The sequence below is a fragment of the Phyllostomus hastatus genome, unplaced genomic scaffold, assembly GCF_019186645.2.
Source record: "Phyllostomus hastatus isolate PE091 unplaced genomic scaffold, TTU_PhHast_1.1 phas_contig_58, whole genome shotgun sequence".
NCBI classification, from domain to species: Eukaryota; Metazoa; Chordata; class Mammalia; order Chiroptera; family Phyllostomidae; genus Phyllostomus; species Phyllostomus hastatus.
The window spans coordinates 23,850,385-23,863,896 of record NW_025333916.1 but is presented as its reverse complement, the minus strand read 5'-3'; the positions used below and the strand labels follow the sequence as shown (position 1 = coordinate 23,863,896).

The following is a 13,512-nucleotide window of genomic DNA, read 5'->3' as shown; positions in this document are numbered from 1 at the left end:
TTAGTGTGCAAGTAGGGTTTGTTGGTGATCTGTTCTCATGGAAGAGAACCGCCTAGCTAAGGTGGGGGTGGGGGGAAAGGCATAGGCGAAGCAGGGTAAGGACGGCAAAAGCAAGGGAGGCCAAAGCAAGCGTGTGGCCAGAGGCTGGGTGGCCTGAGGCCGGGCAGCCAGTGAGCCAAGAGGGAGTCCTTTGTCCTAAGGACTTATATAGTTGTTTGGATGGGGTGAAGAAGTTACATATTGACTGATGGGTAAATGTGGTGCCAGCCTTCCCTGGGAACACGTGACTACCCAAACTTAGGTTTGCATGGGAGTCTGTTAGCCTGAATCCTTGTCTTTCTCCAGATTCCATTTGTTCATCTTATTGTCAGACAGATACATGACAGGAGGCAGGTAATTAAAGTTGGTGCAGTTACCCAAAGTTATTGATGGGCTCTTTCTGTAAGTACTAGGGCCTCCCTTGTAAAGTAGATAGTGACCAGAGGTAGACATTTAACCAGCATTATTTTATGGGCTCTTCCTTTGGGCACCGTGGACCCTCTCCTGCCTTTCAGGCCTTAGAATGAAAGCACAGTTTCAAGGCTTTCTTTCCCTGATAGTGGAAATGATACATAGAATTTCAAGGGCTTTTCTCCTCCCATGTAGTGTGGTGTTTCGTGTGATGTTGGAACACCTGGCAGTGTTACTGGGTCAGGCTCAGGACTGCTGAGTTAGTGGGTGAGACATGTCGCCCTCCTCCTCCCTGCCTTGGTTTGCTCTGTCTGTCCTACCTGACAGAAGTAAGCCTCAAAGGTGTGTAATTTCCTCATTATTGTGTTTGAGGTTGAGCAATTGCTTTGGGATTTTGTAATTGCCAAGGGATTTCCAGCAGAGTTTAAGAGATCTGCGAATAGAGAGTAAAATATAAAGGAAAGGGTTTATAAAAGTGTCCTCGGTCACATAATCTTTAGAAGATAGGGAAAGAAATAGTCATTTTTTGTGTCATTAAACAATTTCATAAGCTCAAGATTAGAAGGTGTCTAGCATTCATCTAAAATCCCATTTAATTGGGGTAAATTGGTAAGGAAGATGTATTTTACTATAATCTTGGTGCATGAAAGATTCGGATGATCATCAAAATGTAATTATCATCATAGATTTCCCTGATGGGAAATCTTTTATCTTTTTTAAAGTGGATAACTAGAGAATTAGCTTGCACTGAGGCTCAGATATTCTCATTGACAAGCATCTTTTTTTCTGTTATTTGTTTCACTTGGTGTTTGGTTGTTAGTGGTTGACATCATCCCTGACACAGCAGTTGTCCTACAGTCGTGTGCCCTTGAGCACACAGGTGACTGCAAAACAAGTGCAGGATAAGCCTCAGTCCCACGTCCCGTTGACAACGAGTGCATGCCACAGTGTTGCTGTTACCGTTAGTGTAGGGTCAGACAAGCCAAGCAGAGGGTCTTTCTTTTCTTTGACCCAAGTGCGGCATTTGAAGAATGCATGGTGATTATAGATTTGTTAGCCCCGCTTTGAAAAGATTTTCATCTTTTTGCTTATAGGGGGCTCACTTCATCCAGTTATGCTGCCAAAGAAATATCCCTCTGCTATTCCTTCAAAACATTACCGGTAAGAAAACAGTATATTCAGCTTGGTTGCATTTATTCTCGAGTTCTGCTGTCCAGCCCAGTATATCTTAAGAAGTGATCACCACACCAAGTCTAGTAACCATCTGCCACCATGCATAGTTATTGTGATATTATTGACTGTATTCCCTGTGCTGTGCATTACATACTCAGAGTTTGGGTTTTGACTTCAAAGAATGGTATGGTCAATGGCAAATCTCTGGATTTCTTGTTCTATAAATGATCTTCACATGGTGGATAAAATGATTTTTAATGTCTCTTGTGGTTCTAGAGTATTTATTTCCTAAAATTCCGTGATTCTTCTTTTAATGCTTTTTTTATGTTGCACAGTCTGTGACATATAGCAGACACCCAGGTACGTAGGTTAGCCAAAAACTCCTTTTTCTCCCATCTTCTAAGTAGTCCATGGTTATCTCAGGTTTAAAGGAAGGAGAGGCTCTGAATTACTTGTTGAGTTCAGGCAAACCTTCATGAGAAGGAATTTGGCTTTGACAATCATCAGGGCTTTAGATATTACTGGTGCTAATCCATCTTCATCTTGACTTTAGGATACTAGTTTAAATGGGTTTTGAGAGGAGTTACATCCAGATGGAAGCCTGAGAGGGCCTGCTGTGGCAAACCTCATTAGAAGGGCAGATAAAAAATATTCTGAAGCTTCACTAGTGCAGGGGTCTTGTTTCCAATAATGATTCATGACTCACTAACCACCGATAAGTTAGACTGTATGCTTGGAAGACTCCTACTTTTTTTTTTGTTCGTTTCTTTTTTGCCTGGGTTGGGGGCAGAGGTTGAATTTGGTTTTATAGCTTTGCCTTGGAAGGACCTGTGTTCCCTCCATTTGGAGATATACAGTAGGCAGTTGAAAAATCTTGAGTGCAGAAGAGCTGTATTAATTCGACATGAAAATGTAGGTATTGTCAGAATATGGAAATGATATTTCAAGCTACAGGAATAGGTAAGAAAACCATGAAGAGAGAAGAGGGCTCGGGAACAGCCTGTGAGTAACTCTGCTTTCTTCCACACAGGTGAGAGTAACAGAAGAAATAGAGTATGACTGTGTTGTTTTTTACGGTGAGAGAGAGAGATTGGAGAAAGCCAAGGGTCTAGAAGGGCAGTGGGCTGGCAGGTAGAGGTGGTGAGCACTTAAAGAGAGTCCGTATTTGAGACAGCGGTTGCGGGAATAGCATGGGGAGTCAAGATGAGGTAGGTAGAGGGATGCTGGGCTATTCTGAGGGCCCACCTCAGAGGGGGTAGCTGGAGGAAGCAGATGGTGCCTGGTGAGACAAGGGTTGGCCTGTCACCCCCTTTGTGTCCATGCTACAGGTGCTCCACAAAGACTGGTGGGACTGAGTGGGCGCTCTGCTGCTGGAGATGTGCGCAGCAAGAACAGTGACAGTCAAGTAGCTTGTGAGGCCGAGGGTGGGGAGGGAGACCCGGGGAGCCTGACTTGGTGTGTGTTAGGTGAAGAGGCAGGAGCCCGAGGCCTGGAAGGCCCAGCGCAGCTGCAGACCAGTTCCAGCAGAGACGGGAGAGCTTGAAGAAGGATGAGAAGTTTTTTTACCTTGCAACTGACAGGGACTCTTAGCATCTCTATGCAACATTAATCTTTATTTCATTAAAGTTTAAGCAGCACTTTAGAAGGAACACTGTATTTTTAAACCAGGTCAGTGGATACTGAAGCCCTCACACGTCGGCTTGCCACAGTACGTTTTCCTCAGCTTGCCAGGTCGAGTTGTTTCATCATCTGACTACTGTTTTGCAATAATTTCTTGAAGCTAAATTGCATCCTTTTTTTTATTTGAAGATCTCTGTGTGTATCCAGATAAACTGCTTTAAGAAAATTTTAAAAGCGATTAGAGAAAATGTTATTTTATCTTTTAAAGCACACTTTTGGGGGGCATATTTCACATACAAATATTTTGTTAGGGAGAGAGGCCTGTAGTAAAATAAACTCTGACAAGATGTCCTTCCAGTGTCTTGCTGGGATTGGCCTCTGTACATTAGTCCCATCACTGGGAGGCTCTCTTTCTGTTCTTTTCTCTTAGGATTTATGGTTGGAAAGGACTACGAAGCTGAAGGAATTGCCAAGGATGGTGCCAAGATGGTGACTGCCGTAGCCTGTGCCAATGTGCCTAAGATAACTGTCATCATCGGGGGGTCCTTCGGGGCTGGGAACTACGGGATGTGTGGCAGAGCATACAGGTGGGCGATGGTCATGGTTTTCTCTGAAAGAAACCACACTTCCTGTGTAATTTTAAATGGTCAGGTTTATTTGAAATATAGAATGGCATTCACAAATCTGGAGCAGTTACACCATAATTTATATCACCTGGAGGAACAAAGTGAAATTTAATGCTAAAGGTGTACTGGGGTGAAATCCACAATGGGAATAAGGAAATATTTTAAAATGGCTGATAGTAACAATACTACATGTCATACTAGTGTGGTGTAGCTGAAGTCTTGCTTAGAGAAAGATGTGTGGACATAAATACACATTGTGGAAAAGAAGTCAGGCTGAAGATCAGTGAGCCAAGCAGCTAGCTCAGGAAGTTCAAAAAAGTCCAGCATTTTGGACACAAGAAACAGAAAACAGGGCATAATAAAGAATAAACATATTATAAGACAGAAGAATCAGGAAAGCCTAAAGTCGCTTTGTTTGAAAGGTTAACAAACTTAATCCCCTGGTAAAACTAAAAGATAAAGTGAGAAGGTACCAGTAACCAACACCTGGGCTGGAAAACAGGCCATGACCACAGACAATAAGAGGATATTTTGAGCACTCTTATATCCAGTAAATTTACATGAAACAGAAAAATCCAGTTTATCAAAACAAACATCTGAATCACCTAGAGAACCTAAAGTTTCTAACTGTTCTTAGGCCCCATCTGTGGGCATTAGTCTAGGGTGGGTTCCAGGCATTGGTGATTTTTAAAAAATTCCCAGATGCTTTTAATGTGCAGCTAGAATGAAGAACCACTAGTTTAAAAGGTAAACATGGGCTTCTGAAAATTTCTGTGTTGTAAAGTGAATTAATTTGATCATTCTTTCCCCCCTCGTAGCCCAAGATTTCTTTATGTATGGCCAAACGCTCGTATCTCGGTGATGGGAGGAGAGCAGGCAGCCAACGTGCTGGCCACCGTAGCCCGAGACCAGAGGGTGCGGGAAGGGAAACAGGTAAATGCCGTTTCTTCTCCACCCCCAGGTTTGGCTGTCACCCCCCCAGGCTCAGGGCATCACAGTGAATGCCCTGAAGCCAGGGAGCAGTGCACCCAGAATCCCTCCATGTTCACGGGCCAGGGGCCCAGCGTGCGGGGCCTGGCTTTTTAGAAGACACTGACCTGGAAGGAGTTGCTTCAGGAATTCATACTTATGTGTTTTCTGTCTCCTTTTTTAGTGCCATTTCATTTGCGGTACCTTCTTGTGCTAATACACAGATTTTTTCAGAATCCCAAGAAAACACTTCAAGACACTGCCTGTGATTGCCTGAGGTGCAAAGATGTTTGATTCTTAGTCATTCACAGTCAGTGAGCTTTAAATAAATTTGATTTACTTCTTTGATTTTATGACCTAATGCAGCAGAATTTGTTCCCTACTTCACGGTTAGGTGGTTGTTCAGCACACCGTGAGTGGGAGGGCTCCGTTGTCTTGTGAGAACTGGTGAACACCATCACACTGTGACAGTGTAAAGGAAGTAACACGGAAGGGGCACGGGCAGCCGATGAAGACACACCAGCGTGTGGCTGCTTGGAAAATGAATTCCTTTGTTTGTGTCTCTGTTAGGGAGTCTTCTGAAAATTTGCATTAATTTTTATTAATTATAGCCTTTAACTCTTTTGTGTAAGCACCAAACCTTAAAATAACTGCGTGTCTGTGAAATTGCTAGGTGCACTCCACAACAAGGCATGAAAGGAAGGAGGCCCTTCTCTGCAGGCTCTCAGGCCTGCCATTTAGGGGGCGTCTGGTCGACCACCCCGCTTGTGGAGTGGGGCAATGAAAAACCGCAGGTAGTTCCTGCCTCCCTGATCTCAGCCCACCCGTGCCTCACACTCGCAGTCATCTTTTCTTAGGAGCAGGAACTCTGGAGACCAAAACAGAGGTCACAGTCACTTCAGTGTTGACTGGTGTCCAAGCAAAAGGAAAGCTTTGTGTGTCTGTTTGTGGCTGTGCGTGCGTGTGTGTGGCGTGGTGCTGGGGTTGGGGGGAGTATGAAATGCTACCTGACATTTTGAAGACATGTCTTAAACTCGAGCCCAGCATGGTGATCTCTTATTATATAGTTGTTCTTTCATTATTTGATATACTGATTTATGAATTAATTTCTTTTTATATATGAAAGTACAGGGTTTTACTGGTTCTTCCTCTTGAATTCTTAACCTATCAGTGATCTTAAACTATGAAAATACATAAAAGAAAGTTGGATTTATTTGAAATAAGTCATTTGTTTTTGCTGTGGAATATTTTTTAAATTGAATATACTTTTCAGGGTTTCAGAATTAATTTGCATAAAGATTTTTACATCTGAATTAATTATCACTTGTTTCTGGCAATACTGATGGGCAAGCCATTAAAATTTTAATTAGGGAAAAATATCTTTCAGCCATCTGGGAAATTGAAGAGGCTATTCAAGATGTGGTTGATATTTATCCCTTTAAGTTAATTTAAAATGTTTGAAATTATGATTGTTTTTGAAAGAAAATATAACCCTTTTATTATACTGTACAGTTCATATACATTGTTGTACTGTGCTGGAATACATGATACCCTTGGTTTTGACCTCACATTAAATAGCCTAGGATGCTGTCTTCAATAAAGGAGATGTAATGGTGCACTAATTTGATAGTCACATCTCAGGTGAGATTATGTACATTACACAGTCACTTGTGACCTACATGTCACTACACAGAGGTTGGTTGTGGCGTTACTCCTGACATCTGTTGCCCTGTTTTTCTTGAGGTGCTCCTGGTGGGGCTGTTGTCCCACTGCCGCAGACTCACTCCTGGCCCCTTTTCTTTCAGTTCTCCAGTGCCGACGAAGCAGCTCTGAAAGAGCCCATCGTGAAGAGGTTTGAAGAGGAAGGAAACCCTTACTATTCCAGTGCCAGGTGGGAGCCGGAGAATAAGTAACTTCTTGTTGGGAGCGTGTTGGCGTCAGGGCAGCAGCCTTACAGAGGTCTGGGTGGTCAGGAGGGTCCAACCTCTGGGAGAACCAAAAAATAATGTTTGGACACATTTCACTTTCTACTGTTGTCTCTGTAATGGGAATGCCTGCTGCGGAAACACCGTCCCTTCTCCCAGGCTGGGGTGTGGATCCATCACTTTCAATCTGGTTCTGCCACCTTCCACCCCTCTTCTTCTATCCCATTTCTCCTCTAGGTGTCTGGGACCTGGGGGGACCCTACAGCCACAGGTGGGCCATGCTGGGGCAAGGAAGTTACAAGCTGTAATCCTGGCTGTGTAACTTTCAGGAATCAGTTCTAACTTTTCCTTAAACTAGTGAATTCCTGTCATCCCCCTCTTTTTGATTATTTTGTTCTCACCCCACTTTAAGCACGAGATGGCTTGAGCACTTTCTGACATTTGTTAACAAGTGTGCTTGTGCATTCAGAAGGTGATTAGTCACAGCCAGGGTCCGTGTGCTGACACCGCGCAATCACCTCATACACACGTGCGGCCCTTGGCTCCGCTTGTTTCTTATTCCACTTAGTAAGGTCATCACGCGGTGTCGAGGTCCATCCCGGCTGGAGACTGGCGGCTTGTGCCCTCGGGCCTCTTTGTGTCAGCACTTAAGTGTTGCGCGTTCTAAACAGTAAGCTTCTGGGGTTCGTTTCATCCCTTGGCCATATGGGAAAAAACAGAAGAACTATTTGTATCTTTTAAAACTAGATTATGCAGTGATTTATGCCATTTACTGGAGAGGAGGGAGAGAGGAAGATCAGAAGTTAGAACTCGTGTCAGTCCTATGAGTGCCTGGTTTGCAGCAGGCTCCGCCCCAGGTGCCAGGCTCCGCCCCCGGCGTCGGGAGCTGGGAGACTGGGCAGCTTCCCAGGGCACAGCTAGTTTCAGAATTCCAACAGTGTCACCTGGGATATTCTAAAAAGCCTGTTTCTCTTGTTAATATCTATTTTAATAAGTAATTTTACAGGTGTATTTTGTTGCAGTGGGTCATTGATTCACTGAATTAAAAACAAATAGTCTTTCAATCAAGAAATGAACATGTTCTTCTTTTTCTAGTAGCCAATAGAAGCAAAGAGGAAATATACAACCATATTAAAGGTTTAAGAGAAAATAAATATTGTAAGCACAGATACTTTTTTTAACATAAGATTTTGACTGAAATTCACAAGGACAATTGAAATATTTAACTGAAAACCAGTGTATTTTGTGTGGGCCATTAATTTGTTTCTCAGTCCTGGCTAAGCCATCTGTTGAGAAAGACTTAATCCTTTATTATTTTCAGTACATTATTATTATTTTTAATGGATTATATTCAAGGCAAGAGAGCAAAAAGCCCACATAGACCTATCTGTGGAAATAAATATTGAGAGACAGTAAAGTTTTTCTGTTACTTTGTAGATGCTTAACCCTTCTGATGAAATAAATACTTGGTGGCATGAGACAGCAACTTTTTCCCCAAGATGAAAGGATTTCCAAGCCAGCATATGGCACCTTTTCTGTGTTTAATAAATCTCTTAACAGTAAAATTCTGTGGTCTCTTGAGGCTTTCACGTGCTCGATCTGTCTTTTCAGAGAGAGCTGTCATCATTTGCTACTATAAACCTCCTATGTTTTTCTTAATCCTTACGTGTTGCGTGTGCAGCACGTCAGTTTTATTCTCAGTGGTTTTTATAACCAGACTTTCCAGGCACTGGATTAGGCCTCTCAGCAGTCTTGTTAACAACCACCCACCCATCCACCGTGGAGCCACGTCCTCCCTCCCCCGCCCGGCCACGATTGCTGTTTCACTCTCCTCCTGGCCTTGGGAGGGAGTGTAATCTATTGGTCTGGTTACAAATTACATTGAGTGGTTTTTATTCATTGGCAGTTGATACTGCAGGGTCCCTATAATGAATGTTTTATGAGCAGAGATTTGATTCATGGTCTGTCGATGTCAGTGTGGTTTAATAATTGATGCTGTGTCCAGGTACTGAGGGCAGTTTGTTTAAAGAAAGCACAAGTGCCACCTACAAATGACCTTCAAAAAAGCAATATTTCTCATTCATTTTTCTTTATAAATTTGAGGTTGCTAATGAAAAGTAAACTAAAATTTCTACTTAAAAGTTTCTTCTAAAAACAGTTTAAAGCTATTGTTTTTTCCTTGTAGCAAAAAATAAAGAACTACATATGAAAGTATGATTTCATTAATAAAATGTATTAAAGTGGATTCAGTAATTTTCATAGTTTCTTAAGAGATGAGGGAGTTTTGGGGAATATACTTTTTCTAGTAGAGACTGTGGTTTGAGGCTAAATCTAGGTTCATATGACTCTTCATATTAATAACAGGAATACATCAACTTTACTTGGACATTTGTGTGGGCAGAAGAGGAACAGGAAAGTTTCTCCTGAAATAAGTAAAAATATTTTTAAACCAGAGATTCTTTTGTAGTTTCTTATATCAAACTAGTTCCTAAGGCCATAAGCTTGATTTGACATTCTTTGGGAACCTGGGATGAAAGTCATTTCATTTTTCTTTCTTCCTTTTCCTCTTCCTCTCTCTCTCTCTCTCTCTCTCTCTCTCTCTCTCTCTCTCTCTCTCTCGTTTGCTATACCCTTTTATTTATTTATTTATTTATTTATTTATTTATTTTCATAAATTCCTTTATTGTTGTTCAATTATTTTTTCCTCTCCCTTGAACATGGCTTCAGATGTAAGATTATAGCACACAGAAGCTAATCAGTAGATCTATGTATTACCTAAAGAAACACCTCAGCATGTCTGGGCAGGGAGTGTATAAATGGTAGTTTGGTGGTGGATTCCTCATAACTCCTATTTTGTTTTTTCCTCAGGCTGTGGGATGATGGGATTATTGATCCAGCGGACACCAGACTGGTCCTGGGTCTCAGTATTAGTGCAGCCCTCAATGCACCAATCCAGAAGACTGACTTCGGCATCTTTAGGATGTAATTGGAATATAACTCATCTTCCATTGGGCATGTACCAAAAATTAATACATTAGTAGCATTGAAATTTGAGACTTTTTCAATATTCGACTGTTATAGTAAAATTGTTCTCTTAGCACAGTGCATTGTATTTTTCTACCTTAAAAAAATCAGTGAAGACATGTATTTCATGAACCTCAAGCCCTTGTAAATTTTTGTAGATTTTTCTGTGATTCCACTTTACCACCCTTAAAATGAAGAGAATAATTTACAGTTATCCTTTCTAACCCACCAGTAGTATGACAAGTTCCGTAAACTATAAATTCCAGGTATTATCGCGACTATTAAATGAAGTATTTCCACTGAAATGATGCCTTGTTGATTATGCATGATAATGTAACACACTTATTTTTTAAAAGCAGCTATTACTTTCCCTCCAGCCATCGTCCCATTCCTTCCCACAGTGCACTTCTTTCTGTCTGCACTCGGGGCTCCACTTCCTACCCATTCTTTCCACACCCTTCCCCTTGCTGGCTTCCACTGCCAGCAGCTCACGCCAGGGTCACCATCGACCCTCCTGTTGCTGAAAAGCACCAGGTTCTTCCGACTTTATCTGATTTAATTCTCTGCAGCATTCAGATCAGTTGAACGCTTCTACCTAGAAACACTATTCCTAGCTTCCATGCCGTAATACTTGAGGTTTCCCACCAACCACTGTGGCCACTTTGTTCGGTGTCCTTCACAACCCCTCTCCCTCTGCTGAGCCCCACTCTCTTCACCTTGTCCTCATTTTTCGTTAGTATTTCATGAACACATTCTTACTCTAAAACATGCAAGTGATGCAAAAGCATTTCCTCATCCTTTTTTTAAGTTGTGGTAAATGTACCTACTTAAACTTTACCATTTCAACCATTTTTAAATGTGCAGTTCTTAAGTGGCATTAAGTGCATTTACATTGTTTGCAAACATCACCACCATGCACCCACAGAAACTCAGTTGTTAAACACTAACTCCCCATTTCTCCTCCTCCCTGCTCTTGGCACATCTTAGTCTTAAATGCATGTGTTCTTCATGGCTCGATTTAACCTTCCTGGGCCGTTTCATGCCTTGGAAAGGCTTCAGTTGCCATCTGAGTGGGGATGATTTCTGCACTGACAGTTCCTGACGCAGTTCTCCGTGGACCTTCAGACCTGCGTGTCTACCAGATACACTGTAGATGTGCACCGAATGTGCTACAGGAACTGCAGGTTCAGTCACCAAGTTCTAGTGATTTTGCCTCCGATCACTTGAATTTTTGTTTTATGACCACAGGCATTAGAAGTGATGTACCTGCGATCGGTCTTGTCTGGTCTAATCTCTATCACTCTGGAATTAGGATGGCCATTCTAAGTGCACTTCAGGTCATGCTGCTTCTTTACTTAAATCTTTCGCTGGTTCTCTGTAGAATTGCCAGACCCCTCCAAATGCCCTCTGTGATCATCACCCCTTCAGTATCCTCTCCTGATTCCTTTTCTCACCCTTGGTGCTTCACCCATTTGAGACTTCTAGCTCCTTGAACCGATGAAGCCCTTCCCACCTCAGGATCTACAATTTTCCCTCTGCCTGGACTGTTCTAGTCTTCTTCTTAAACACAACTTCTGGTCTCTGTGACTTCCCTGGGCAGGGCTAGTCACCTATTGTGTGCTGTTGTAAAGCACCGTGCACTCCATCACTCTGTCTTACACGTTTGTGAGAAATACACACATTTCTCTCATACTGCCCTCCTGCTAGCCTGTAAGCTCTGCGAGAGCGAGGAGCCTCCTGTTTGGCCTGTATCTCCAATGCTTGGCACTTGCAGGTGCTCAAATATTTGTTGAATGAATGAAAAAATGCCCATATTTTAACTGATATCCTCAGGTCATGTCATTTTAAAATCAAGTGATTGATTATATGATTGATACAATTATCAAATACTTTCCTAATAAAACTAGTATTTCAAACCTTTGTGATGTTCAGTTTTGGCTGCATTTGTATATCAGGTCACTTTGGTTTTCTGAGATGTGAAGAGATAGGTGGTCTCAGTTCAGAGGTAAGTTGCATTTTTAGAAGGATGTTGGAGATCATCAAAGGCATGTGAAGTGTTTTCATTGCAGTCAGCCGGACTGCATTACTCCTGGAGGCTTTAAGGGGAAAATTCATTTTCTTGCTTTTTCAGCTTCTAGAGGCCTCCTGTCTGTTTTGTAACTTTCTAAAAAACCCTTACCCAAGGACATGCTTACTGATTTTAAAGAGAGAGGAAGAGAAACATTGATGTGAGAGAAAAACATCCATCCGTATCCTCTCATGCCTTGACCTGGGACTGAACCCACAACCCAGGCATTTCGGTTTATGGAATGATGCTCCAACCCGACTCACACTGCCCAGGGTGTGCTTTGTAACTTCCAATAGCAGATTTCAGTATGATGTACACATAATATGCTTTAGCATTCTAGAGAGCCATTTAATTGACTCAAGAGGTGAGTTAACCATAGTGCAAGGACAATTTTATGTTTTGTAACACCCAGCATTTCAGTATGTTTGACAGCCTTTCCTCGAAGGTTATGCTACCATTCCTTATGTTAAGGGAGAGAAGGTCTGAGGGAGAACAATGTCTTAGAAGGAGGGAATTTAATAGAGAACTTACTGAAGAGAAAACGTGACTGGAACTACTTGCTAGAAGTAAACTGGAGGAGGAAAATGTGTAATTCAGTGTTAATTGTAAGAAGTGAACAAGTTGAATTTTGGAGTTACTACCAGGCTCTTTTTTTTTAATAAAAAAGATGTTTTATTGATTATACTATTACAGTTGTCCCATTTTTTCCTCCTCTTTATCCCCCTCCACCCTGTACCCCCCCCTTCCCACTATCATTCCCCACCCTTAGTTCAAGTCCATGGTTCATACATATAAATTATTTGGCTTCTGCTTTTTCCATGCTATTCTTAACCTCCCCCTGTCTATTTTGTACCTACCATTTGTGCTTCTTATTCCCTGTACCTTTTCCCCCATTCTGCCTCATCCCCCTTCCCACTGATAACCCTCCATGTGATCTCCATTTCTGTGATTCTGATCCTGTTCTAGTTGTTTGCTTAGTTTGTTTTTGTTTTTTTTTTAGGTTCAGTTGTTGATAGTTGTGAGTTTGTTGTTAGTTTGCTGTTCGTATTTTTTACCTTTTTCTTAGATAAGTCCCTTTAACATTTTATGTATTAGGGGCTTGGTGATGATCTCCTTTAACTTGACCTTATCTGGGAAGTGCTTTATCTGCCCTTCCATTCTAAATGAAAGCTTTGCTGGATAGAGTCATCTTTGATGTAGGTCCTTGCCTTTCATGACTTCAAATACTTCTTTCTGGCCCCTTCTTGCCTGCAAGGTTTCTTTTGAGAAAGCTGATAGCCTTATGGGAACACCTTTGTAGGTAACTGTCTTCTGTTGCTGCTGTTAAGATTCTTTGCTTATCTTTAATCTTGGGTAATGTAATTATGATGTGCCTTGGTGTGTGCTTCTTTGGGTCAAACTTTGTGGGGACTCTCTGAGCTCTTTGAACTTCCTGGAAGTCTGTATCATTTCCCAGACTGGGGAAGTTCTCCATCATTTTCTCAAATAAGTTTTCTGTTTCTTGGTCTTCCTCTTCTCCTTCTGGCACCCCTATGATTTGGATGTTGGAACATTTAAAGTTGTCCTGGAGGTTTCTAAGCCTCCTCAGTTTTTTGAATTCTTGTTTCATCATTCTGTTCTGGTTGAATGTTTCTTTCTTCCTTCTGCTCCAAATCAT

At 41.9% G+C, this 13,512-nt stretch overlaps 1 protein-coding gene across 1 annotated transcript in view; it reads left to right on the top strand.

Moving 5' to 3' along the window:
* The window catches only part of MCCC2 (methylcrotonyl-CoA carboxylase subunit 2), a 55,279-nt gene extending 43,572 nt beyond the window's left edge, over nucleotides 1-11,707 (top strand). Inside the window, exons 13-17 of the mRNA XM_045847973.1 lie at nucleotides 1,545-1,611; nucleotides 3,674-3,830; nucleotides 4,688-4,802; nucleotides 6,644-6,729; nucleotides 9,632-11,707. Coding sequence (XP_045703929.1) covers nucleotides 1,545-1,611; nucleotides 3,674-3,830; nucleotides 4,688-4,802; nucleotides 6,644-6,729; nucleotides 9,632-9,749 — 543 coding nt within the window. The 3' untranslated portion in view covers nucleotides 9,750-11,707. The remainder of the gene's footprint in view (nucleotides 1-1,544; nucleotides 1,612-3,673; nucleotides 3,831-4,687; nucleotides 4,803-6,643; nucleotides 6,730-9,631) is intronic.
* The last annotated feature ends 1,805 nt before the right edge of the window (nucleotides 11,708-13,512 follow it).